The 25,130-nt window shown below is 41.1% G+C and overlaps 1 protein-coding gene across 1 annotated transcript in view; it reads left to right on the plus strand.

Annotated features, from left to right (window-relative positions):
- The window catches only part of LOC5565349 (synaptogenesis protein syg-2), a 284,790-nt gene extending 282,559 nt beyond the window's left edge, over positions 1–2,231 (plus strand). The window contains exon 14 of the mRNA XM_021838630.1: positions 1,265–2,231. Coding sequence (XP_021694322.1) covers positions 1,265–1,338 — 74 coding nt within the window. The 3' untranslated portion in view covers positions 1,339–2,231. The remainder of the gene's footprint in view (positions 1–1,264) is intronic.
- The last annotated feature ends 22,899 nt before the right edge of the window (positions 2,232–25,130 follow it).

A 25,130-nucleotide genomic window follows, 5' to 3' on the forward strand; every position in this document is an offset into this window, starting at 1 on the left:
AGAAGCTTCGAAAGTTCTCGTAAGTAATTTTAAAGTTTCTCGTCAGAAGCTCGTAAGCTTCTCGTCAGAAGTTTGAAAGCTTCTCGTCAGATGCTTCGAAGCTTCTCGACAGAAACTTGGATCTTCTCGTTAGAAGCTTGGAAGTTTCTCGTTAGAAGCTTGGAAGCTTCTCGTTGGAAGCTTGGAAGCTTCTCATCAGAAGCTTGGAAACTCTTATTCCAGGAGCTTGGAAGATTCTTTTGCTGAAGCTTGGAGTCTTTTCTTTTAGAAGCTTGGAAGCTCTCTGTCACAAGCTTGAAAGCTTCTTTTACAGAAGCTTAGAAATTTCTCTGCCAGGAGCTTGGAAGCTTTTCTTCCTGAAGCTTGGAGTCCTTTCCTTCTAGAAGCTCGGAAGCTTCTCTTTCAGAAGTTTGTAATGTTCTTTTCCAGAAGCTTGGAAGCGTCTTTTCCAGAAGTTCGGAAACTTATCTATCGGATGCTTGGAATATTCTATGCTAGAAGCCTGGAAGCTTCTCTTCCAGAAGCTTGAAAGTTTCTCTTCCAGAAACTTGGAAGCTTTCCTTCCAGAAGCTTGGAAGCTTATCATCAGAATCTTGGATGTTTCTCTTCCAGAAGCATGAATGCTTTTCTTATACAAGCTTGGAAGTTCCTTGTCTGAAACCTTGAAGCTTCACATCAGAAGCTTGGAAGCTTCTAAAGAGAAGCTTGGAAGCTTGTAAAGAGAAGCTGAGAAGCTTCTCAGCAGAAGCTTAGAAGCTTCTCAGCAGAAGCTTAGAAGCTTCTCAGCAGAAGCTTGGAAGCTTATAAGCTGAAGTTGGAGGCTTCTAAGCAGAAACTTGGAAGCTTCTCAGCAGAAACGTAGATGCTTCCCAATAGAAGCTTGGAACCTTTTTAGTAGAAGCTTGGAAGCTTCGCATCAGAAACTTCTTGTCAGTTGCTAAAGTATCTTTTTTCGTCAGATATTTGGAAGCCGGTCTTAATCGGATGATTGGAAGCCTTTTTTTTCGAAAGAATTGAAAGCCTTATATCAGTAGCTATTTAGTGTCGTAAAAGCTTGTGATTAACGTTTGTGTTTGCCAAGATTTTCATTAAGTTGATATGTTTTTAATTGAAAATAAAGGGTTGTTCAAATTTTCACAATTCTTTCTCAAAAATGCTGATACTCTTCATATTTTTTACTAAATCCCCAATAACTAATCGCTCCCAATCTTCTTCACCGCCATTCGAAACCCCATCACCGCCACCACACCTCATCACGCCTCAGTCTATATTGCAGATCCGGACCTGATTCTTCCCCGGGGAGGCGAAATCGAGTTCACAACCCTGGCAGGAGCCTAGCAGTGCGCCCCCCACCTGGTCGACATCGGCGGCGGTGGGGTCAAAATCAGTGAAACGGACACAACCATCGCTCCTACGGCTGCCGCCATCATCATTGTCGACCAGAAGCCACCGCAGCAAGTGGTACTGTAAATAGTGTCTGCCCTTCGATGGAACCCCGCCGTCATCCCTCAGCAATCCAACCGAGACCCCAATATTCAGCCCAGTGTCGGTGTCGAAGCCCAGTTCCATCGTTCGTTTCTCGTGAATTGGGTAATTTTTAAACCATTGTGCAACAGAAGTGTGTCAGCGAGAGTGTACTGTTCGATGTCGGATCTAGATAAACCTGAAATCAAAAGAAGGAATTTTGTCTTTACTGGCGTAAGAAAAGCGCAACAACCGATTTGATCAAAAGTAAGAAATCTTAAACTGTTACTCACTGCCCCTCCGAAGGCCGACTTCGGAACTGTGGGGTTAGTGGTCTTTTGAATTTTTGGAAGCTGATAAAGCGAACGCCACTAATCCAGAAACTATTTAGAATATTTGAGTAGATTTATTTTTTAGTCTAGCAAAAAAACTCAGAAGAGCAGATGATTTATTAAAAGAAGCACGTTATTGTATAAATTACTGTTAAGCGGAGCGAAGTTCAACTAAACGAAGCGATTGATGTAAATTAAGGAAACTGGTTTAAAGATGAGAAAATCAAAACAGAAACAATTAAGGGAAAACTACAAACTTAGGTAATGATTTTAGTTTAGTCGCAGATATTTTTTATAAAAACAATGAAAATGACATCTAAGAGAGGAAGCAGTGAGCAAAAATCTCCTAAACCAAAAAGGAATTACATACAGTAAAGAAACAATCAAAATAATTTCGTTTAATGAAATACAAGCCATGATTTTTCAAACAAAGAATCCACCAGGCTCGTGTCTTTCATTTCGGCTTAATTTACTTTACGACTTGTCCGCTCGATAATCCGAAATCACTGCAGTTTGGTTGGTACGACTTGGTGAGGTAGGGAAGCGAGCACCATAAGGATAAAATTTTACGATTTACAAACAGTCGTAGCCGTGTCTCGATGGGCAAACTCGAAAAACCTAGTGGCAAACGAGAAAGGTTGTCCTCTGTTGGGAAATTCGCGCAGTGTTGCCAGAAATGGCCTTTTTCTGAGGTTGATGACAATAGGTAAGTATTTTTAGAAACCCACGCATCAACTTATGGAAACTTTATATAGCTTACCGATGAGTTCAACAAATCTACAACTTTGTACAACCTCACATCCCACAACACAAAGAAAATCACCCCCTCAAGACCGAAAAACCCCACTTCCCACGATAATAACATTTTATCAGCCAATCATCAAGTTGCGAACACTCCATTTCGGTAGTCTGAACCACACTTACCGGTTATCATCGTCGACCATCTAAACAATCGTTACTCCTCCAGCAGCCAACCAACACTAAAATCACGGCCATTACCCGCTGTCAATGATGTGCCTCAACTTGTGCTCAACGATAACGCCCCACTGCTCCAAAATCACCGTTCGTTCGTCCATAGAAACTTTGTCAATAAAAAGGTCAAAAATTTAATGGCGTCGGAGTCACGTCCGATCAACGGATGGCTCAGCAGTTTCTCCCGGGGAACGGTTGCAGAAGCAAAGTAGATTCCCGTGAAAAAGTTTCGATAATTATTTTTGTGCTTGGAGGTGACTCGAAGGGGCTGGAGATATTCGATTCGATTGCATGGCTATATTGCACCGTCTCTTTGTAGATATGTAGATTGTAGTTGTAACATGTTGATTCAAATTGCCCAGATTTGAGGCATCTGGATACTAAAAAAACTTAATTAACTCAAAATTTGGAAGTTTGAAAACTTTTGGGCATGAAGAGTGTAGATGTAGAAGACACCATTATTACGGATTCTTTACGGATAAAAATCTGATACTTAATTTGATCGATTTTTAACGCGAACTTGTGCACTTGAAAATTCAAAGTTTGGCTTCGTTTTATAATCATCTTCAGCATGCATGAGAAAATTGATGTGAAACCAAAATAGCACCACTCAAATTTCAAATCAATCATTGATTGTATTCGTCACATCTCATAAAAAATATACCTAATTGTACGTATAAAGTTAGATTGACCAGCTGTTGCATCATAGCTACTTTTATACATATGATTGCCAGAATAAACAATTAAACAAGCGCGTCCATTATTGTTTGTCCCAAGTTTTGCGGATTGGGATACAATTTCAAAAATATTGTCATGACAAACATAAGCGGCAACATTGTTGCAATCTTTTTAACTTGCGATTATCCAGTTATTATGAACACAAAATGGAATTTGTTCACTGGTTGTTTTTCGATAGTATGGTAATGTTTTGAATTTTGTTTGAACCTTTTGAAAGGATCGACACTAACTATAGATAAACTTTGTCTTTAGGAACTGATAGGTGACAACTGATCTGAAGTAGCACGAATCACATACTTATTTATTTATTAGGCTTTACATCAATTATATTGATAAAACCTCGCCAATTCACTCGGTTCATTGCCGCTTCTCTCCATCCTCGACTGCGACCCACGCCCTCCAGGTCCTGGTGCACCTGGTCAATCCACCTAGCTCGCTGCGCCCCACGCCTTCTTGTTCCGACCGGATTCGTGGCGAACACCATCTTTACAGGGTTGTTGTCCGGCATTCTTGCAACATGCCCTGCCCAGTGTATCCTTCCAGCTTTAGCTACCTTCTCGATTCTGGGTTCGCCGTAGAGTTGAGCGAGCTCGTGGTTCATCCTTCGCCGCCACACGCCGATCTCCTGCACGCCACCGAAGATCGTCCTTAGCACTCGGCGTTCGAAAACCCCAAGAGCATGCAAGTCCTCCTCGAGCATAGTCCACGCCTCATGCCCATAGAGGACTACCGGTCTTATGAGCGTTTTGTACATCGTGCATTTGGTGCGGGGGTGAATCTTTCTTGACCGCAGTTTCTTCTGAAGCCCAAAGTAGACATAACTTCCGCTGATGATGCGCCTTCGTATTTCCCGACTAAAGCTGTTGTCAGTCGTTAACAAGAATCCGAGGTAGACGAACTCGTGGTGGACGAAGGTATCCCCGTCTATCGTGACACGGTGACACTGCTTCCTAGGCGGGCCCTGTTGCGCTCAGTTCCGCCAACCAGCATGTACTTTGTTTTTGACGCATTCACCATTAGCCCGACTCTTGTTGCTTCGCGTTTCACGCGAGTGATCAAATCTGCCACCGTTTCAAATTTTCTCCCAATAATATCCATGTCACCCGCGAAGCAGACAAACTGTCCGGATCTCGTCAAAATCGTGCCTCGACTGTTAAGTCCGGCTCTCCGCATGCACCTTCAAGCGCAATACTGAACAACAGGCACTTAAGTCCGTCGCCCTGTCGTAGTCTCCGCCGAGACTCGAACGAACTGGAGTGTTCGCCCGAGATCTTCACGCAGTTTTGCACACCGTCCATCGTTGCTCTGATCAATCTTGTGAGCTTCCCGGGAAAGCTGTTCCCGTACATGATCTTCCATAGCCCTACACGGTCACTACTGTCGTATGCCTCCTTAAAATCGATGAACAAATGGTGCACAGGGACCTGGTACTCACGGCATTTCTGGAGCATTTGCCGCACGGAAAAGATCTGATCCGTTGTCGAGCGGCCGTCGATGAAACCTGCTTGATAACTTCCCACGAACTCGTTTGCTATAGGTGATAGACGACGGAAGAGAATCTGGGATAGCACTTTATAGGCGGCGTTTAGGATGGTGGTTGCACGATAATTTTCACACTCCAGTTTGTCGCCCTTTTTGAAGATAGGGCATATAACGCCTTGCTTCCACTCCTCCGGTAGCTGTTCCGTTTGCCAGATTCTGAGTATCAGCCGATGCAGACAAGCGGCCAACCTGTCCGGCTTATTTTGATAAGTTCGGCTCCGATACCATCCTTGCCAGCGGCCTTGTTGTTCTTGAGCTGTTGAATGGCGTCCTTAGCTTCCCCCATCGCGGAAGCTGGTTAGTTCGACGTAGCCATTGCCTTCACTTTCCTGACCTTCTGTGTCTGTGTATTCTGCGCCATTCAGGTGTCCATCGTAGTGCTGCTATCGATCACCTCGCGTCCGTCCGTCAAGATGCTCCCATCCTTATCCCGGCACATCTCATCTCGCGGCACGAATCCTTTGCGGGATGTGTTGAGCTTCTGATAGAACTTCCGCGTTTCTTGAGAACGGTACAGCTAATCCATCTCTTGGCATTCCACTTCTTCCAGGCGGCGCTTTTTGTCCCGGAATAGGCGAGTTTGCTGTTTCCGCTTCAGTCTGTATCGTTCCACGTTTTTTCGCGTATCATGCTGCAGCATTACAGCCCGCGCTGCATTCTTCTCCTCTAAGACATCCTGGAACTCTTCATGAAACCAATCGTTTCTTGAGCTTCGTTCCATATATCCGACAATGCTTTCGGCAGCGTCTTTAATGGCTGCTTTGACTGTCCTGCAGCAGTCCTCAAGAGGGGCCTTTTCGAGCTCGCCCTCATTTCTTTATTGTTGTTATATCCATCTGACATCGAGGTATTAATGAAGAAATCTTAAAATAATTAATTAAAAAAACGAGATCTGTACAATCGCTGTCTGAATGACTCGCCCTCATCCGGCAACGCTGCCTCAAGATGCTGCGCGTACGCATTTGTGACATCCGATTGTTTCATTCGCTCTAGATTGCACCGGGGCGAGCGTCGGTACCGTACATCATTGATGACGGATAGTTGTGGGCGCAGCTTCACCATCACCAGGTAGTGGTCGGAGTCAATGTTAGCGCCACGATAGGTTCTGATGTCGGTTATGTCGGAAAAGTACCGTCCATCGATCAAAACGTGGTCGATTTGCGATTCTGTCTGCTGAGGTGAACTCCAGGTGTATCGGTACGGGAGGCTGTGTCGGAAATAGGTGCTACGAATAGCCCTATTCTTGTAGGCGGCAAAATCTATCAGTCGTAGACCGTTCTCGTTCGTCAGTCGGTGGGCGCTGAACTTTCCAATCGTCGGTCTGAACGCCTCCTACTGGCCAACCTGAGCGTTCAAATCTCCTATGATGATCTTGACGTCGTGGCTTTGGCAGCGGTCGTACTCGTGTTAGAGTTGGGCGTAAAATGAGTCCTTGTCATCATCAGTGCTTCTGGAGTGTGGTCTATAACCTAAATATACAACGCATTAATCGTTGCAATAGAAGATTGTAATGGTTTTTGCCTAAAATTATTAATTATTTTGTTTGGCATTTGTTCCAATGTTTCAACGTTGGATATTCTATGTAACTCATTGGTGCTATACCAGGGAGGAAGCTTCAGAATCATTTTCAAAATTTTATTTTGAATTCTCTGCAGAGTTTTCTTCCAGGTATTACAACAGCTAGTCCATATTGGTACAGCATACAACATGGCTGGCCTGAAAATTTGTTTGAATATCAAAAACTTGTTCTTAAGACAAAGTTTTGATTTTCTATTAATAAGGGGAGAGACATTTTACATATTTGTTACATTTGGTTTGAATGCCCTCAATGTGATTTTTGAAAGCTAAATTCCTTAATTCTTTTTCTAGCATGAGCCCTAGATACTAAACTTCATCAGACCAATTTATTGGAACCCCTCTCATCGTGACAACATGTCTACTTGAAGGTTTCAAATAAAGAGCTTTTGGTTTATGTGGGAATATTATTAGTTGAGTTTTGGAAGCATTAGGAGAAATCTTCCATTTCTGCAAGTATGAAGAAAAAATATCCAAACTTTTTTGCAATCGACTACAGATGACACGCACGCTTCGCGCTTTGGCGAAGAGGCCTGTTTCATTCGCAAACAAGGATTTTTGACATCCCTGAGGTAACTCAAGTAAGTCAGATGTGAAAATATTGTATAATATAACACCAGCTCTTACAGAAGGCGTTTCAAATCTGGAGTTCTGATAATTAACCTGAAGTGTACGATTTGACAGATAACTTTGAATTATTCTAACAATGTATGTTGGAAAATTAAAGTTTTTTAATTTTACGATCAAACCTTCATGCCGAACACCGTCGAATGCTTTTTCTATGTCTAGAAGAGCAAGACCAGTAGAATAGCCTTCAGATTTGTTGGAACAAATCAAAATTGTTACACGTAAGAGTTGATGAGTGATCGAATGTCCATGGCGGAATCCGAACTGTTCATTGGCAAAAATTGAATTTTCGTTGATGTGGACCATCATTCTGTTCAAAATAACCTTTTCAAAAAGTTTACTTATGGAGGAAAGCAAACTGATTGGACGATAGCTAGAAGCTTCTGCACGATTTTTGTCTGGTTTTAAAATTGGAACGACCTTAGCATTTTTCCATTTGTCAGGAAAATATGCTAATTGAAAACATTTTTTAAATATATCAACTAAAAATGAAAAGCTTTTTTTTGGAAGTTTCTTGATGAGGATGTAGAAAATTCCATCATCGCCAGGAGCTTTCATATTTTTTGAATTTTTTAATTATAGTTCTCACTTCTTCCAAATCAGTCTCCCAGGAATTTCGAAAACGTTCTCTTGATTGAGAATATTTTCGAACTCCTGAGTAACTTGATTTTCAATTGGACTAGTAAGTCCTAAATTAAAATTGTGCGCACTTTCAAACTGCATAGCAAGTTTTTGAGCTTTTCCGTAATTAGTTAGTAATAATTTGTTTTCCTCTTTCAATGCCGGTATTGGCTTCTGGGGGTTTTTCTAAATTTTAGATAATTTCCAAAAGGGCTTAGAGCCAGGGTCCAATTGAGAAATTTTATTTTCAAAATTTTTGTTTCTTAAATCTGCAAAACGTTTCTTGATTTATTTCTGCAAATCCTGCCATATAATTTTCATAGCAGGATCACGAGTGCGTTGAAATTGCCTTCTCCTCACGTTTTTAAGACGGATCAAGAGTTTAAGATCATCGTCTATAATCACGGATTCAAATTTTACTTCACATTTTGGAATTGCAATGCTCCTGGCTTCAACAATGGAATTTGTTAAAGTTTCAAGAGCATTGTCAATATCGAGCTTTGTTTGTAAAGGAATATTAACATTAAGATTGGAGTCAATAAATAATTCATATATATTCCAGTCGGCTCGAAAATAATTGAAAGTCGACCTGATAGGATTGAGAATCGCTTCTTGGGATATTTGAAATGTAACAGGGACATGATCAAATGGACGCCATTGAATCAAAATCAGCATGAGTAACTAATTGGCTACAAAGATGACTAGAGTCGGTTAAGACCAAGTCAATTGTAGATGGATTTCTAGAAGAGGAAAAACACATAGGGCTATCAGGGTATTGAATTGAGAAATATCCTGAAGAGCACTCATTAAATAAAATTCTGTCGTTGGAATTACTTTGAGAATCATTCCATGACTGATGTTTGGCATTTAAGTCACCAATGAGAAAAAATTTTGACTTATTGCGAGTCAATTTTCGCAAGTCAGTTTGGAGCAAATTCTCTTGCTGTCCAGAGCATTGAAAAGGCAAATAGGCAGCTATGAAAGTATATTTACCAGACTGTGTTTCAACAGAAACACCTAAAGTTTCAAAAACTTTAGTTTCAAATGACGAAAACAGTTGATGTTTTATACGCCTATGAATGATGATTGCAACTCCCCCACATGCCCCATCAAGTCGATCATTACGATAAACAAAAAAGTTAGGATCTCTTTTGAGTTTAGATCTAGGTTTTAAATAAGTTTCGGTAATAACTGCTATATGCACGTTACTAATTATAAGAAAATTAAACACCTTGTCCACTTTATCATTCAGAGAACGAGCATTCCAATTTTAAATATTTAAATTATTATTTGGATCCATTAGAAAAATGTATTCCAATAACAATTTGATTTGTAAATTTTACACCAACTTGGACTGCTTCAGTCATAGTGGTGGCTTTGAACATTGCATCAATCATTAGATTCAATTGTTCAGTTAGAAGATTAAAATCAGACGCAGACATATCACTTGAAGTGGGTACATTTGATGATTCCCCATTAGAATTTTCGGTAGACGAAGAAGCTGAGTAGGAGTTACCTGTGGCGGTAGGGTTTTTTCCATTTGATTTGAAACGAATGGGTACTCATGGAACGATTAGGGGAGGAGTTCATATTACCTGCTACGATATCGGCAAAGGATTTACCGTGGGTAGATACATTCGAAATTGAAAGATTTTAACGGCTACCCAACGGATTAAAATTAGTTTGTGAATGAGCATGATTATGATCTTCCTGATGGGTATGATTCATGATCGAGCGATCGTTAACTGAAAAATGAGCATTGTTTGATACTCTACCAGGCAAATTCCGGAAACGACCGTTATCGTAACGGATATTATCTTTCATCTGCCTGGCACGAGCTCCAATGACTCTTTTGCGTGAAGGGCAATTCCAAAAATTTGACTTATGATTAGCCCCGCACATAAACTTGGTGGTATCTTCCTTCACTGGACAGACGTTCTTAGCGTGAGAAGAACCTCCGCAAATCATGCATTTAGCATCCATGTGACAACTTTTTGTACCATGACCCCACTTTTGGCACCGACGGCACTGAGTGGGGTTCTGGTAATTTCCTCTAGGTTTCTGGAAATGTTCCCATCGAACAAAAGTTTTGCTTTTTCTAAAGCTTTAATATTATTTAGTTCTTTTTTGTTAAGGTGATTATAGAACGAAGCCACACCTGACATTTTCAAGAGCACAAGACTTGACAACCAAACCAGCAAGCAAGCAATTTGATTGGTTTTCAACGCGAACTGTTGTTAGATTCTCTCGTCTTGTGCACCTGAAAATTCAAAGTTTGGCTTCGTTTTATAATCACTTTAAAATGAACTAAATAATATTCTTGAGAAAGCCCTTTCCGAACAATGACAGGTTGGATTCTCTTTTTCATAATGATTACTTGGACTGGGGAAAATCCAAGTAAATCATCTATTCCATTTTTGATCTCTTCAGGTGACTTATAGTCACTTGAGAGACCTTTCAAGACAACTTTGAACAAACGTTCAGTTTTGTTGTCATAAGTAAAAAATTTGTGCTTCTTCTCTTCAAGATGTTTGAGAAGAAGTTCACGATCTTTAATAGTTTCCGGCAAAACGCAACAGTCTCCTTTCTTTGCGATTTGGAAAGAAACCTTGATTCCCCTAATGGAGTTCAAGATCTCCTGCCTAGATCCCCCAAATTCGGAACAACTGACCACGATAGGCGGCACTCTTTGCTTCCTCACTTGAATCAAAGAGCCTGGGCTAGAGGCTGCTTCGATTTGGTGTTCGGAAAATTTGTCTAGAGCATCGAACTGATTGCTCATTTCAATACAATTATTCATTTCACCCTTGGAAGAAACTTCGCATTCCGGGGAAGCGTCCTTTCTTCCATTCTTGCCACGTGTAGTGACAGTTTTAAAACCCACTTTTTTGGAAGGAAGTAGTGAATTCAGAGATTCACCCTTCCTTTTGTTAGTTGTTGATACCATGTTTAGCTAATGGTATTCGTTCTGCTCTGGGATGCCTGCCCCCAAATAGACCACGTGCTGATGATGGGTGACATTTCTCAGATGTCATGGATGTCAGGACCTTTAGGGACCTTAAATTTGACTCGGATCATTATCTCGTAGTTGCTGAAATTCAGGCGCGGTTATTCAGCGTCAAGAAGTCCACAAATCCGAGAACTTCTTAAGGTATGGGAGGATGAAGAATACTCACCAACTGCTTGAATGGCCCCATACGTTTAATTTACAAGAAAGGGCACAGATTGGAGTGCACCAATTACAGAGGGATTACTCTTCTGAACTCGGCATACAAAATACTGCCAAGCATATTGTTTAACAGACTGAAAGCAGTCGGGGAGTCCTTCGTCGACAAATACCAGGCGGGTTTTCGTGCAGGCCGATTGACAAAATAAAACATTGATTCTTCCGCAAGAGGCAGACCGGAAAGTCTTCGGTGTTTTTGAGCGTAAAGTTCTGCGGACAATACTCGGTGAAGACTTGAAAATGGTTTGTGGAGCAGACGTATGAGTTATATCATATGTATAAAGATGCGAATATTATTAAGCCTGAAAAACATGGCAGGCTTCAATGGACTGGTCACTTAGTGCGAATGTCAGAAAATGAATTGCAAATATGATATTCAGCAGCAAACCAGGTAGAGGTCGGAAGACCACGAATACGCTGGCCCTAAACGTTCGGGACAACTGAAGATGTATCGCCCAAGACCGACAAAGATAGATATGACGTGACGCTACGTTATAGTCATCAAGGTATCAGGGTAGGTTAGTTATTTACGAGCCGAAAATTATTTACCAACAGTTGTATTCATTCGCAGAACCTTGATTTTACTTCCACGACCAGAGCTCACCCTGCCTTCTAGATTGATCTCGTTTCAGACTTCGGTCTCTAGTCCGTGTTCAACCGATATTCCAATTGAGTACGGTCAATAAGTTTTATTAAAAACGAAGTCATCCGAATATTTATCTTAAAAATCAAATTGACGATTTCCAAATTTTACAACAGCGATCGAATGTGTACTTTCCTTTTTTCATTGACTGGAAACGTTCAAGGCCACTTATTTCAATCTGAATAATCGTTAACCCTATCTGTCGGAAACGTCCCAAGCCGCTGAAATTCAATCAACTAGAAACGTCCCAAAAACGCAACAAAATCGGCGGAAAAAATGTCGCAGCGCTGTCATGGATTTATTTCGCCTCATCGACCCTCAGACAGTTCTATCCTCCGAAATGGGAAGACGAACGAAAAACGCACCAAATAAATATAAACCGAGTCAACGGAGGCGCGCTCGAGTAAATGAAATCAAGAAAGGGTTCACGCTTAAGCGAAGCTATGCAAAATTGAGTACGATCCGCACAAAATCGAGCTCTTCTAGACCAAGGTGTGTAATTTTAAGACTTGTTAAAGATCTTCTCCAGGGATTATTTCTCCTTTATTTTTGCATTACCTTCGTTTTCTTCTTCTTCTTGGCGTTAACGTCCCCACAAGGACAGAGCCGGCTACTCAGCGTAGTGTTCTAAGTTCCACAGTTATTAACTGAGAGCTTGCCAAAGTTGCAATTTTTCGCATTATTATAACGTGTAGCAAGAACGATGATACTCTATGCCAAGGGAAGTCAAGGAATTTTTTATTGCGAAAAGATCCTAGACCGAACGGGAATCGAACCCAGACATCTTCAGCATGGCATTGCTTTGTAGCCGCGGACTTTTACCACTCGGCTAAGGAAGAAAGCATTATCGTGCATCGTGAATTTAAAGAAAATTCACCAAAAAAATATTATTTGCAGGATTGGTTAAAAAGAGCCCATTATTGTGTAACTTTATTTGAGAGAGTTGTGGCGGAGCAGTTGTACGATACAGTAGTGACATTTCAACATCGGCGTCTGACCGGCGACGATGGCTGTAGCTCAACCCAACCCACCCACCAACGCATTCATCCACCGTCAACGGTTCCGTTTCCGATCGACTTGTCTCGAATGCTTACAACCACTCACTGCAGCTGTATTCGCTGCAGCCTTAGAAGCGAAAAAAGGGTAAAAAATCTAATAAAGTATAAATTGCAAAAATATCGTTTATGCACTAAGCCGCCGGGGCGAGGTCTGCACCACGAGTTGGGCTTCAACAGGGAAAAAAGGCGAAGACGAACACGAATCAAACGCCGATATGGGAGGGTGGACGAGTCAATTGAAAAGAGATAGCAATTTTATAACAGAGAATCAAGTTGCAGACCCGGTTCACTGGTTTCCAGTGCACATTGGGTCAGATCGTAGAATTAGGAGGAAACGAAATACTTTCGTTCCTTCTACGAAATTGTCAGCTCTTGTGGTTGTGATTTCAATGTGACTCAAAGACGATGTAGGTTTCTATGGAAATTACTATTGAGAAATTTTGAAAAAAGATCCATCACGAAAGCACTATAATGTAAGTACAAACTTATCATCTCATAGTGAAAACTCATAATTCAAACCAAAATCAAGAAATATGATGAAGAAATCAAAGCTTTTTGAGTTAAAGAGCTTCATGTGAAGACATTTCTTGTTTTTCGACAGAATTCTTTTCTATTTAATCCCACTGTAGCCTAACTGGAGAGACACTGAAGAAAACTACAAGGATTATAATAAATTTTTATATTGACGGGTGAAGACATGTTCATGAAAATAAAAAGGGTAAAAGAAGGCGTTTGCGACGGTCATCTATTCCTCCATGTGTACATCAGAAGAGATGATTATGTGCGAGGAGAAATTTGCTATGTAGGTTGGTGGATTGTGAGCCCTTGATGTCAAAGATTTCGTTTCGATGCGTAAGACTTATGCACCCCACAGACGCTCAGACGGTTTGACCAACATTGACTCCGCCCCCATGGTTGATGCTCATGTTGGTGCTATGTTTGACCGTGTGTGATGCCGCTTGACGAACCAATTTGACAGTTTGTGAAACCAATTTGACGGTTCACGAATCGGTCGGCCAAAATCAAACGAGTTTGATTTTGCTCAAACCACAGGTGGGCGGAGCCAAATGTTCGACGAACCGATCGTACCGTCTGTAGGGATGTTGCACGAACATCGACGTCATCATGTCAAATTGAAGCTTCGACGTCCCATGAACTTCCTATGCAGATGGGTGGAAAGTCAAAATGCGTGAATTTACGCAGCCGCGGTGCCATAGTGATCTATCAAATGCACGCTCTTGAGTTGTTTCTATATATTTCACTATTGTTTCCAACTATCTCTAACCGTTTTCTTTAGCAAATTCACCAAGGATTTTTTAATTATTCCTCAATCAATTTCTCCAGAAATATCTCCAGAGTATCCATCAGCAGTTTCACCTGTGATTCAAAAAATCCATCCATGTATTGTACCTGGATTTGTACTACAGGGATTCCATCAGGAATACCAGGAACTTCTCCAGGTAATCCTCTTGTAATATCTTTAGGAATTCTTCCAAAGCTCCTTAATAATTCTACCAGGTGTTCTTCCAGAAATTTAATCAACATTTTGTCCAGTGATTTAACAAGAAATTCATGTAAAAATTCTTTTATAAATTCCTTCCGAAAGTTCACCTGGAATTCCTCATGAGATTTTATCAGGAGTTGCTACAGAGATTCCATCAGTGATTCCTCTGAGAATCAGGAGTTCTTCTTCTTCTTGGCGTTACGTCCTCACTGGGACAGAGCCTGCTTCTCAACTTTTCAACTATTCAATGGGCATTTCCATAGTTTTTAACTGAGAGCTTTTTTATGCCAAAGTTACCATTTTCGCATTCATATATCGTGTGGCAGGAAAGATGATACTCTATGCACAAGGAAGTCAAGGAAATTTCCATTACGAAAAGATCCTAGACCGACCGGAAATTTAAACCAGAAACCTTCAGCAAGGTTTTGCTTTGTAGTCGCGGACTCTAATAACTCGGCTAAGGAAGGCCTCTAGAATCAGGAGTTATTCTAGGGAATTAAACACGATTTCAGCCAGGCATTCCATCAGGAGAACTTCTAAAGATTCAATCATAAATTTCACGAAGGTTTCATTCAGCAGTTCCTTCAGGGTTTTTATCAGGACTAGCTGTAGAGATTCCATCGGAAGTTCCTCTAGGAATTCCATCAAGAATTCTTCTGGGGGTTTCATCAGATGTTCGTCTAGGGATTCCATCAGGAATTCTTCAGGGATTCCATCTGGAATTCCTCCAGAGATTCGATCAGGAGTTCTTTCAGGGATTGCACCTGTAACTCAACTAGGGATTTCATCAGAAGTTTCTCCTGGGATTCTATCAGGAGATATTTCTGAGATTTCACCTGGAATTCCTCCATGGACTCTGTCCGTCGTTGCTCTAGGGATTCAACAAAAATTCTTCCAATGATTCCATCCAGAGTTCCTTCAAGAATATTTTTACAAATTCTTCCAAGAATTCCTTCAGGAGTTCCCCCAGGGATTTCATCAGGAGCTCCTGTAGGGATTTTATCGGGAGTATCTTTAGGGCTTCTGGAGATTTTATCAGGTGTTCCTCCAGGGATTCCATCAAGAGTTCCTTCTGAAATTTCACCCGGAATTCTTCAAGAGATTAAATCAGATGTTCCTCGAGGAATCCCATCAATGTTTCTTCTAGAAATATTATCAGGAGTTCCTCTAGGGATTCTGTCAGGAGTTCTATCCGGAAACTTATCAGGAATTCTTCCAGGAGTTCCTAAAAGGATTCCATCAGGAGTCCCTTCAATGATTAGGAGTTCCTTCAAGAATATATATAGATAGGAGTTCTTCCAAGGATTCCATCAGGAGTTACTATAGGAATACTATCTGGAATATCTTTAGGGCTTCCATTAGAGTTCTTCTGGGGATTGCATCAGGAGTTCCTCCAGAGTTCTTTCAGAGATTCCACTTGAATTGCCTCCAAAGATTCAATCAGGAATTCCTCCAGAGATCATATCATATCATTCTTCTAGGGATTCTTGCAGGAGTTCCATCAAAAATTCCTCCAGGGATTCCATCAGGAGTTCCTTCAGCGATAGCAACTGGAACTTCTCCACGGATTCCATCAGGAATACCTCTAGCAATTCCATGAGAAGTTTCTCCAGCGATTCCATCAGCAGTTCCTTCAGAGATTTCACCTGGAATTCCTTCCAGAGATTCTATCAGGGGTTTCTCTAGAGATTCCATCACTAGTTATTCTATGAATTTCATCAGAAATCCCTCCATTGATTCCATCAGGAGCTCCTTCAACAATATATATAATACCAGGAATTCCTTCTGGGATTCTATCAAGAGTTTCTATAGGGATTCCATCAGGAGTTACCCTGAGTCTTTCAATAGGAGTTTCCAAGGATTTCCATCAGGAGTTCTTCTAAGGATTTTATCAGGAGTTCCAATAGAGATTGAATTAGGAATTCCTTCAGGGCAAAATTCTGTTGTCGTTTTTGGCATTTAATTACGAGTTCCCAAGGTATTCCATAAGGAGTTCTTCTAAGGACTTCATCAGGAGTTCCTCTAGGGTTTCCATTAGGAGTTCCTTCAGAGATTCCACTTCGATTTTTTACAGGAATTCTATCAAGAGTTCCTCTAATGATTCTATTTGGAATTATTCAAGGGATTACATCACAATTTTTTCCAAGGATTCCATCTGAAGGAGTTCTTCAATCGATTTCATTGGGGATTCCATCGGAAGTTCTTTCATGGAATCCATTAGAAAAACTTCTAAGACTTTATTATAAATCCTCCTGGGATTCCATCAGAAGTTCTGTCAGGGATTCTATCAGGAATTCTTCTAAAGGTTCCTTCAGGAATCCTTCTAGGGTTATTCTGGGTTAATTTATTATGAAATCTTTTCGGAATTTATTAGGAGATACTACCCGAACTTCTAGAGAATACTTCAAGAGATTCATCCAAGAATTCTTCAAGGTAGTCCTCCTGGAATTCCTTAAGGGATTTCTCCCGGAATTAGTCAAGGGATATCTCCAGAAATTCCTTAAGGAATCAATCCTCAAGGAATTCCTCCTGCAAAATCTCCAACGATTCTCGAAGATTATCAAGATTTCCTCCAGGGATTTTATCAGAAATTTCTTATAAGTTTTCCATTACCGGCATTACTCAAGAGATTACTTCCAGAATTTCTCAAAGGATTCCTGGCGGAATTCAACAAAGGGCTCCTCCCGGATTTCTTTAAGGAATCAATCCCGGAAATCCTCAAGGGATTCCCCCGGATTTTTCAAGGAATTTCTCGTGGAATAACTACAGCGATTCTTGGGGGTTTTCAGGAACCCTCCAGCAATATTACCAGAAATTTATTATAATAGTTTTACCTATAATTTGGTAATCTACCAGTATAACATCAAGTGACTCTATCAAAAATTTCTCCTAGGATTTAAAACACGAATTCTTTCAGGGATTCCTCTGGGAGGTTCCTTCGTGGATGCCACCAAGATGAACTCCAATTATCCAATAACGAATTTCCTATGCGATTTGACCACAATTTCCTATAAAGATTCCACTAGTAATTCCTTCAGATACTTCAACAGTATTTTCCCTAATTATATCATCTGTAATTTTTCGCGAGAGAAGTTTTTTAAGGAATTTCACAAGGAGTTGTTCTAGCGTTAACACTGGGAATATCACCAGAGTTTCAATAGAATTACCACCAGAAAAATCTACCAGAGTTTCACCAGAAGTTCAACCATAAAATACTTCAAAGGTGTTACTAGCATTGTGCTTCAGGATTATCATAAATTCCTCCAGGGAGTTAACTGGTATTTACTCAGAGTTTCAAACAACACATTTCTCTCAATACCTCAGGATGAATCCCTAAACTAGATCTAAAAGATTTTTTTTTCATTTCTGAAAAAAAAATCCATGGAGATATATTTTTAGAAATTTCTGGAGGTATCACCAAAGAAATCCTAGAGAGTTTCCTGGAGAGATTCCGTAGTATATTTCTGGAAGAACTTTCAAAGCAATCCCTGAAGGAGTTTCTGAAAGATTCTCTAAGGTAATTCCTGGTAGATTCCTTGGAAAAAAAAACCTTCAAGAGATACTGGATGAAGTTGATGGATAAATTCCTTTAGGAATCCTCGGAGAAACTTATATAGGTAGATTATTGAAGTAATTCCTGCAGAAATCCCAGGACGAATGCCTCGTAAGAACCCTTCAGAGATACAAGGAATAATCTTTGGAGGAAACACTGGGGGAGTTTATAAAAGAATTTATTGAAGATTCTCTAGAGGAATACCGAAGGATAATCTGAGGGATCCTTTCAAAAAATTACAAGTGGAATCTTTAAAGGAATTCCTGCTGATCAAGTTTTGGTGCTTTTTTTGCAGTATTTCTCTTAGGCTTTCTGATGGAATTCTTGGAGTAATTGTTGGTGGAATCCCTGGAGGAACCTGATGAATCCTTGGATAAATTGTGGGTAGTATATGTATATAAATGCTTGAAATTTCGCTGGAGGAATTGTTAAATGAATCTTTGGAGGATTTTTTGGTGGAATTCTTGAAGGAAGCTTGGATGAACCACAGGAGAAATCCCTTGGAAAGTATTTGTATAGATCCCTTGAGAAATCTGTTGGAAAATTGCTAGAAAGAATCGCTGAAGAAATTCCTGGTGGATTTTCTGATGTAACTCCTTGAGCAGGCATTGCAGAATTCGCTCTCATTTGAGTATGACGCATGATCAAAGCAAGCAAAGAAAAGCATCCCATCTGTTGCGGTCCACGATCGTCATTGTATCGCAAGGTGTAACAAGTCTGATAAATGGAAGCAGCGAGCGAGAGCCCCAAAGAGAGAGCTATGATAAAATCCATTTTCTCGCTTGTTTACCGTTGGGGATAGGGGTTTTTCTTTACTGGCACGATAAACAATCCACGAACTTACAATAGCAATAGTGCCCCCCAGGCTTGGAGCATGTTTAGAGGGGTTTTATCATGCACTACTATCCCCCCAATCTGATCAAACTTGTAGCAGTATACGATAAACAGTCTCTCATAATGTGCAGCATGTTATGATAGTTACAGAGAGCGATACGTGAGAGATTCTCTCAATTTTCTCAGGATTCATCCCTGTCCTTGAGGAATTTGAGGAGGAGGAGTCCTAGGAGCAAGCTTCAAAAAGTCCTGGTGAAATCCTTGGGGGAATTTCTGATGATTTGTTTTTTGAGAAACCCCTTGAGAAGTATCTGAAAGAATTCGTGATGTGATCCTTGGAACTAACTTCTAGAGAAATTTCTGAAGGAAATTTTGAAAAAAATGTTATAACAATCTGGAGGAATTCTAGGAGGCAGCCTTTAGAGTTAGCCCTGTAGAAATTCCTTGGGATTGTTTTGGACAGATCTTTGAAGGAATCAGTGGTTGAACTCCACAATAATTTGTAGATGAACCTCTAAAGGAATCCTTGGAAAAATTCCACCTGAAGGTATGCCTGAAAAATGTTCCCGGAGGAATTTCTGGTTGAATCTGTGGATAAATTTCTAAAGGAATTATTGATAAAATTCGTGGTAGAATCATAGGAAGAGCTTTTGGTGGAATCCTTAGAATAGCTTATGGATTCCTGGAAGAACTTCAAAGCAGAATAACTAGAGGAAACGACTAAAAGATTCTGGATAGAATGTTTGAAAAAAAAAAAATACATGGCCATTGTCATATCAATGACTGCTTAGATTTCTGAGTTTCGTCGGAATATTTCGTACGAATTAGAACTGGAATTCCTCTTAAATATTTATTTCTCCTGGTACTTAAATGTTGAAAGTTCTTCTCTTCTTTACTGCGATTATTGCCAGAAAATAGCAAAAAGATTCTCCCTTACAGCCACAGCATTCGAAAAAATAACAATCACATATTCACTAGACTCTCGGCAAGTTTAAAAACATGTGAAGAAATATCGTGTTGCTGCAACCAACCTTGACAGTTGGTAAAACGGTTGTATCAACATAAGTCGGTTTGACTAACTTGGGGGCGGAGTCAATGTTGGTCAAACCGTCTGAGCGTCTGTGGGCTGCATTATGTTTTGGCGCAAGTTGTGAAGTTGATTCTTATGAATGAGAAAGTTCGAAGTTGGGAGCCATGAAACCATGGAACTTCTCTTCTTGTCTTCTTGTGGTCTTGTTTTTTTTTCATTGTATGTTGTTCTGCGGTTTTCTGTGTTTCAGTTATTTATTTATTCTAATGTTCTCAGATAAGTTTAAAAAGAACTTCAACAAAGTGCAGCTCTATGCATTCAGCGGTGCAATCCCATTAATTTGATGACCGAACTAAAAATAACATAAACAATTTCTACCAAAGACCGGTGGAAAAGTTCAATCCCATTTCGAGCGACGACAACCGGGCAAAACTTTGTATTCCTTCGCTCGGCAAATATGTTTCCAGAGCCGTAATCCAAACACCCAAACATATCTCAAACTTTTAGGAGCTCAATCCAATTTAAAACCAACTTCCACTGCAGTTCCGTCACATTGCACCGAAGAAGACGACGACGACAAAGGCGATGGCGAGGCGGTGGCGATGAGCGGACTCAACTTGAAATCGACCTCGTTCCAGGGAAGTGTGCAAACAGTACAAACACAGACGAACAGACGTACCAATTTGAGCAATTCATTTGAAAATCCATCGTCCTCTACTCACGATCATCAACTGGTGGCCAGATTTCACGAAATATGATCATGATTATGCAAAATGACCTGCAGAAGGCGCTAGAGTTAAACGTCAAACGCGATAAAAAACAAAGAAAATTTGAAATGATCGTTTAAAACGTAATTGATGAACATTTCGCTAGTGTTACGTCTGTTTGTCCAGAATACAAACATCCAGGAAGCTCAGGAAACGGGGTAAAGAACGAAACGCCTCGGCCCGGTTGGTAGCTAGATATAATAAAACTTACCCTATGGGAGGACGAGGTTAAGTAGATCTCCGGGGAAAAGTTTACCCTGAAGCAGAAACGGAGCACCGAGCAGGCGGAAAATAGAGAAACAAACATATTTTCCTCCAGCTAAAGCCATCCAAGCGTTCGCCCGTTCGTTCTGTCCATGCAGAAGATTCAGTAGAAGCAACTTACTGACGACGGTGATGACGATGATGCTCTGGCGGGTGACGTGATGCCTGGTCCCTGGTTCCTTGGCTACTGTTTAAGATAAACGAACTAGAAAATGCAGCAAAACTGCAAGAATGGAATCAAACAAAACATGACGAGTGGGGAGGGGGGATGAGTGCCAAACAATCGGTTGTTGGTGCGAAGAATACGAATCTTGGTTTGGAAAGAAGTGGAACTCGACAACAGGGTTGCCAGGTTGGAGGACGAGGACATGTCTTCCATAGAAATGCATTTGAGTAGAACGTGGAAAGGCTTCTCCCAGAAGCTGGAAATGCTTCTCTCAAAAGCTGGTTAAGCTTCTCCTAAAGATGGAAAAGCTTATCCTAAAATGGAAAACTTCTCCCTGGAGCTAGAAAAGCTTCACTCAGAAGTTGGGAAAACTTCTCCTAAAAGCTGGGAAAGCTTCTCCTAGAAGCTGGTAAAGCTTCTCCTAGAAACTGGACAAGCTTCTCCCAAAAGCTGAAAAAGCATCTCCCAAGGGCAGGCAAAGCTTCTCACAGAACTTAACAAGCTTCTCCCAGAAGATGGAAAACCTTCTCCCAGAAGCTGTAAAAGCTTCTCCCAGAAGCTGGAAAAGCTTCTCCCAAAATCTGAGAAAGCTTCTCTCACAGCTTCTCACAGAAAATAGAAAAACTTCTCCTAGAAGATGGAAAAGTTTCTCCCAGAAGCTGGAAAAGCTTCTCCCAGGAGCTGGAAAAGCTTCTCCCAGAAGCTGGGAAAGCTTTTCCCAGAAGTTGGAAAAACTTGTGCCAAGAGCTGCAAAGCTTCTCCCAGAAGCTGGAAAAGCTTCTTCCAGAAGCTGGAGAAGCTTCTCTCAGAAGATAGAAAAGCTTCCCCAGAAGCTGAAAAAGCTTCTCTAAGAAGCTGGAAAAGCTTCTCCTAGAAGCTGGAAAAGCTTGTCCCAAGAGCTGGCAAAGCTTCTCCTAGAAGCAGCTTGAAAAGCTTCTCTTAGAAGCTGGGAAAGCTTCTACCAAAAAATGGAAAAGCTTCTCCGAGAATCTGGAAAAGCTTCTGCCAGGAGCTGGAAAAGCTTCTCCCAAAAGCTGAAAAAGCTTCTTCAAAGAGCTGGAAAAGCTTCTCATAGAACTTAAAAAGCTTCTCCCAGAAAATGGAAAAGCTTCTCCTAGAAGATGGAAAAGCTTCTCCCAGGAGCTGAAAAAGCTTGTCCCAAGAGCTGGCAAAGCTTCTCCCAGAAGCTGGAAAAGCTTCTCTCACAAGCTGGAATTGATTCTTCAAAAAGCTGAAAAGCTTCTCCTAAGGAATCGTCTTTCAGAAGATAACGAAAGCTTCTCAAAAAATTGAGTAATTAGGGGAACTTACGCATTCTCGGCAGTCTAAGCCGATGGCGCGCTTCTTTTGTAATATTCTCGGACATCAGCAGATAAATTCCGTGTTTTTCTGTTTACATTAATGCGTTGCTCAATCCTCTATCGATTCACACCTACAGACTTGTCAAAATGCTTTTGAAAAAGTTTTTACAACGCTGCGAACATCTCTTGTTAGTGTGACTATTGTCGGCAGCCTCATTCTGTTCGGCAACTTTCCCATAAGAACTGCTGGTGAATCACTTCGGCAACTCCAAATCAATCGCATTTTGAGGCGTGTTCATTTCAATTGATGACAAATCTGGCGGTCTTGTTTGTTCAGTCTCGGAAATCTCGTCAGTGGGAAGCGGACAGAACAAAGAATCATCTGAATGTTTTCATTGACGTGTTTTTATAGAATAATACTGTGAATTTGGCGTTTGAAATTTGGTTGCCGATAATAGTCGAATGGTGCCGAAGCCGTAAGTCTCCCTACTTCACTTTCTGATTTCGTTGTATATTTTTCTGGTCCTGAGTAAATGTGTTCATACAATTGAAATTTTTTCAAATGACATTGGAAGACACTTAAAAAATCACCTGGCATCCCTGCTCAACACCATCGTTAGAGTTGGGTGCGAAAATCAGAGCGAGAGAAACTTTCACGTTCGCTTGGCTGGAGTTGGGGCTAGACAAACACAGGACATTCGCCCAAACGAACTCGGTGCACGAGGAGGAGTATGAGGAGTCCTGCTACGCCAGTAGAGCACGGAGCGATGAAGACAATAGCGTAGAAGTTGAGACATACGCTCCACAGTGTTCTCTTTGCTTACGTTAGGAACGAGGGGAACAATGTAGATCAAATAACGTGCAGCATAAAACCTGCATGCTCTTATGTGTTGTTTTGAGCACTTTTCTAGCTTAATTTACCTCTGAATGACGGTTTTAGCGTAAAAAGCGTTATGCTTTTGGAGGCCAAAGTAAGGAGTTAGAATAATTCCGAGACGAAACGAATGAATCGGTAGCTTAGGGGGTGGCTTCGTTCATGAAATAACGAAAGATAAACCCTATAGCTTAAAATGCATCAAATTGTTGATTTCTTTCAAAACCGTTTTTCAATTCACCATTGAATTCACCATATGCATTTATTTTCCACTTAATGCTACACCCTAACAATTGAACACGCCTTTTCACGTTGGTGGATTTTAAGCTTCCAAAGTTATCTCCCATTCAACGATGCGAGAAAATCACTACTAACCTACTTTGAAAAGAGATCTCCATGCAAAAAAACAAGCATTTCATAGTGAGTGTCTGAAAGCCGGTGCTTCTGTTCATGTACTTTTTGCATTCACACTCACACACACTGGTGGCCACTTTCTCGTCAATGGTCGTTGCAAAATAGCGGCAAAGTGAATGCAGGCTGTGAAACGAACATAAACAATGGAGCTTTTAAATAATTTGAAAATCTCATCCCTCGTTGCTTTTTCCACGTCCTCTGCAGATCCCAGCTTCCACAACCACCGTATTCTCCTCGTGGGTTTTGGATATACTTTTTTGCATTTTTGAATTACTCTGTGCGCTGAAGGGCCGTGATATTGGCTTGAAACATAACTGTGAAGAGTGGTTGGAAGTACCCAATTGATATTCAGTAGTTAAAAACATGATTATCCGACCAGGTGGAAGAAACAAGATTATAACAATGTATTTTTCTGGTGTAATTTTTGTAATTAGGACATTTTGTTACATTTAAGACAATACTATTACAAGCATAATATTCAGCAGGGAAATATAACAAATATGATATAACAACTCTATGATTTCTACGGATGCCTCCAAATTCACTGCTGAGGGGATTGTCCCAATTTCCACCCCTTTCATAACTCTTTTGCCAACTAACAGAGGGATTGCCGGTGTGTGGTTGGCCGCTCGTTCGATAAACCACTCACTGTTCTGTTACCCACTGTTGCCACCTCCTCACACATCTACCCACCCACGCTATCCGCCCGAAACCCATCAGAATCTTTTGTTTATCCTTCGAGTGCTATCGTTTATTTTCCAATTCAACTAGAAAACTTGCTGCTTTTGGATGAAAACGAGTGATGAGAGCACTACTGAGAGCGATTTTTTTTATTCCGCCATGCTTTCAGTAGCTGCATTTTCCAGTTTTTCTATTCTTTTTTTTTTTTGCTGTTTCCATACCGACCTGCTCGCATTCAGTTATTCGGCCACTCATTTTGCGTCGTGGCCTGGCACCGCGGAAAAGCAATATAAACATCAACTTTCATCGGTAATAATTCCCTGGACGAGCGGACGATGTTCAATACGTTTCGATGTGGTTGCCGGCGGAGATGGATGCGAACCGGACCACTTGTCGTTGTGGGTTCAATAAGGGGTCTCCCGCGCGGATGTTTCCTTTGAAAGTCGCGCGCGAATGGAAACCGTATGAATTTCAATTGATTCGAAGTTGGCCGGTGAACTCGAGTGAGGAAAAGCTGAGGGACGGGTTTCAGAGCAGAATTGGGTTGTTCTGCAGGTGAGTAAATATAAATAATAACTTATAAAGAATTTAACATAGGGGGGTCTGTAGCCTTGAGGTTACGCTTTCGCTTCATAAACGGAAGGTCATGGGTTCGATTCCCAGCCCCTCCATAAAAAAAACCCGTCCAGCCACCAGAAGACGCCTCACGGAGGACCGTGCTTTGGGGAGCACATCCATCCTCCGTCAGTATCAGATGGTGACTGAGACAAACTGACCCTCTTCGCAGGCAGCTAGCCTCACTGACAGCAGAGCTCTCTCCTACCTGCTCGGTATGAGAGTAAAAGAGTAGGAGAGAGTGCAGATGTAAATATATAGATAAGTTAAAACTAGATCTGTATCGGTTAAGAAGCTACAGATCAACTGATTCCGGCACAGTAGTGGCC

The sequence above is a fragment of the Aedes aegypti genome, chromosome 1 (assembly GCF_002204515.2).
Source record: "Aedes aegypti strain LVP_AGWG chromosome 1, AaegL5.0 Primary Assembly, whole genome shotgun sequence".
NCBI classification, from domain to species: domain Eukaryota; kingdom Metazoa; phylum Arthropoda; class Insecta; order Diptera; family Culicidae; genus Aedes; species Aedes aegypti.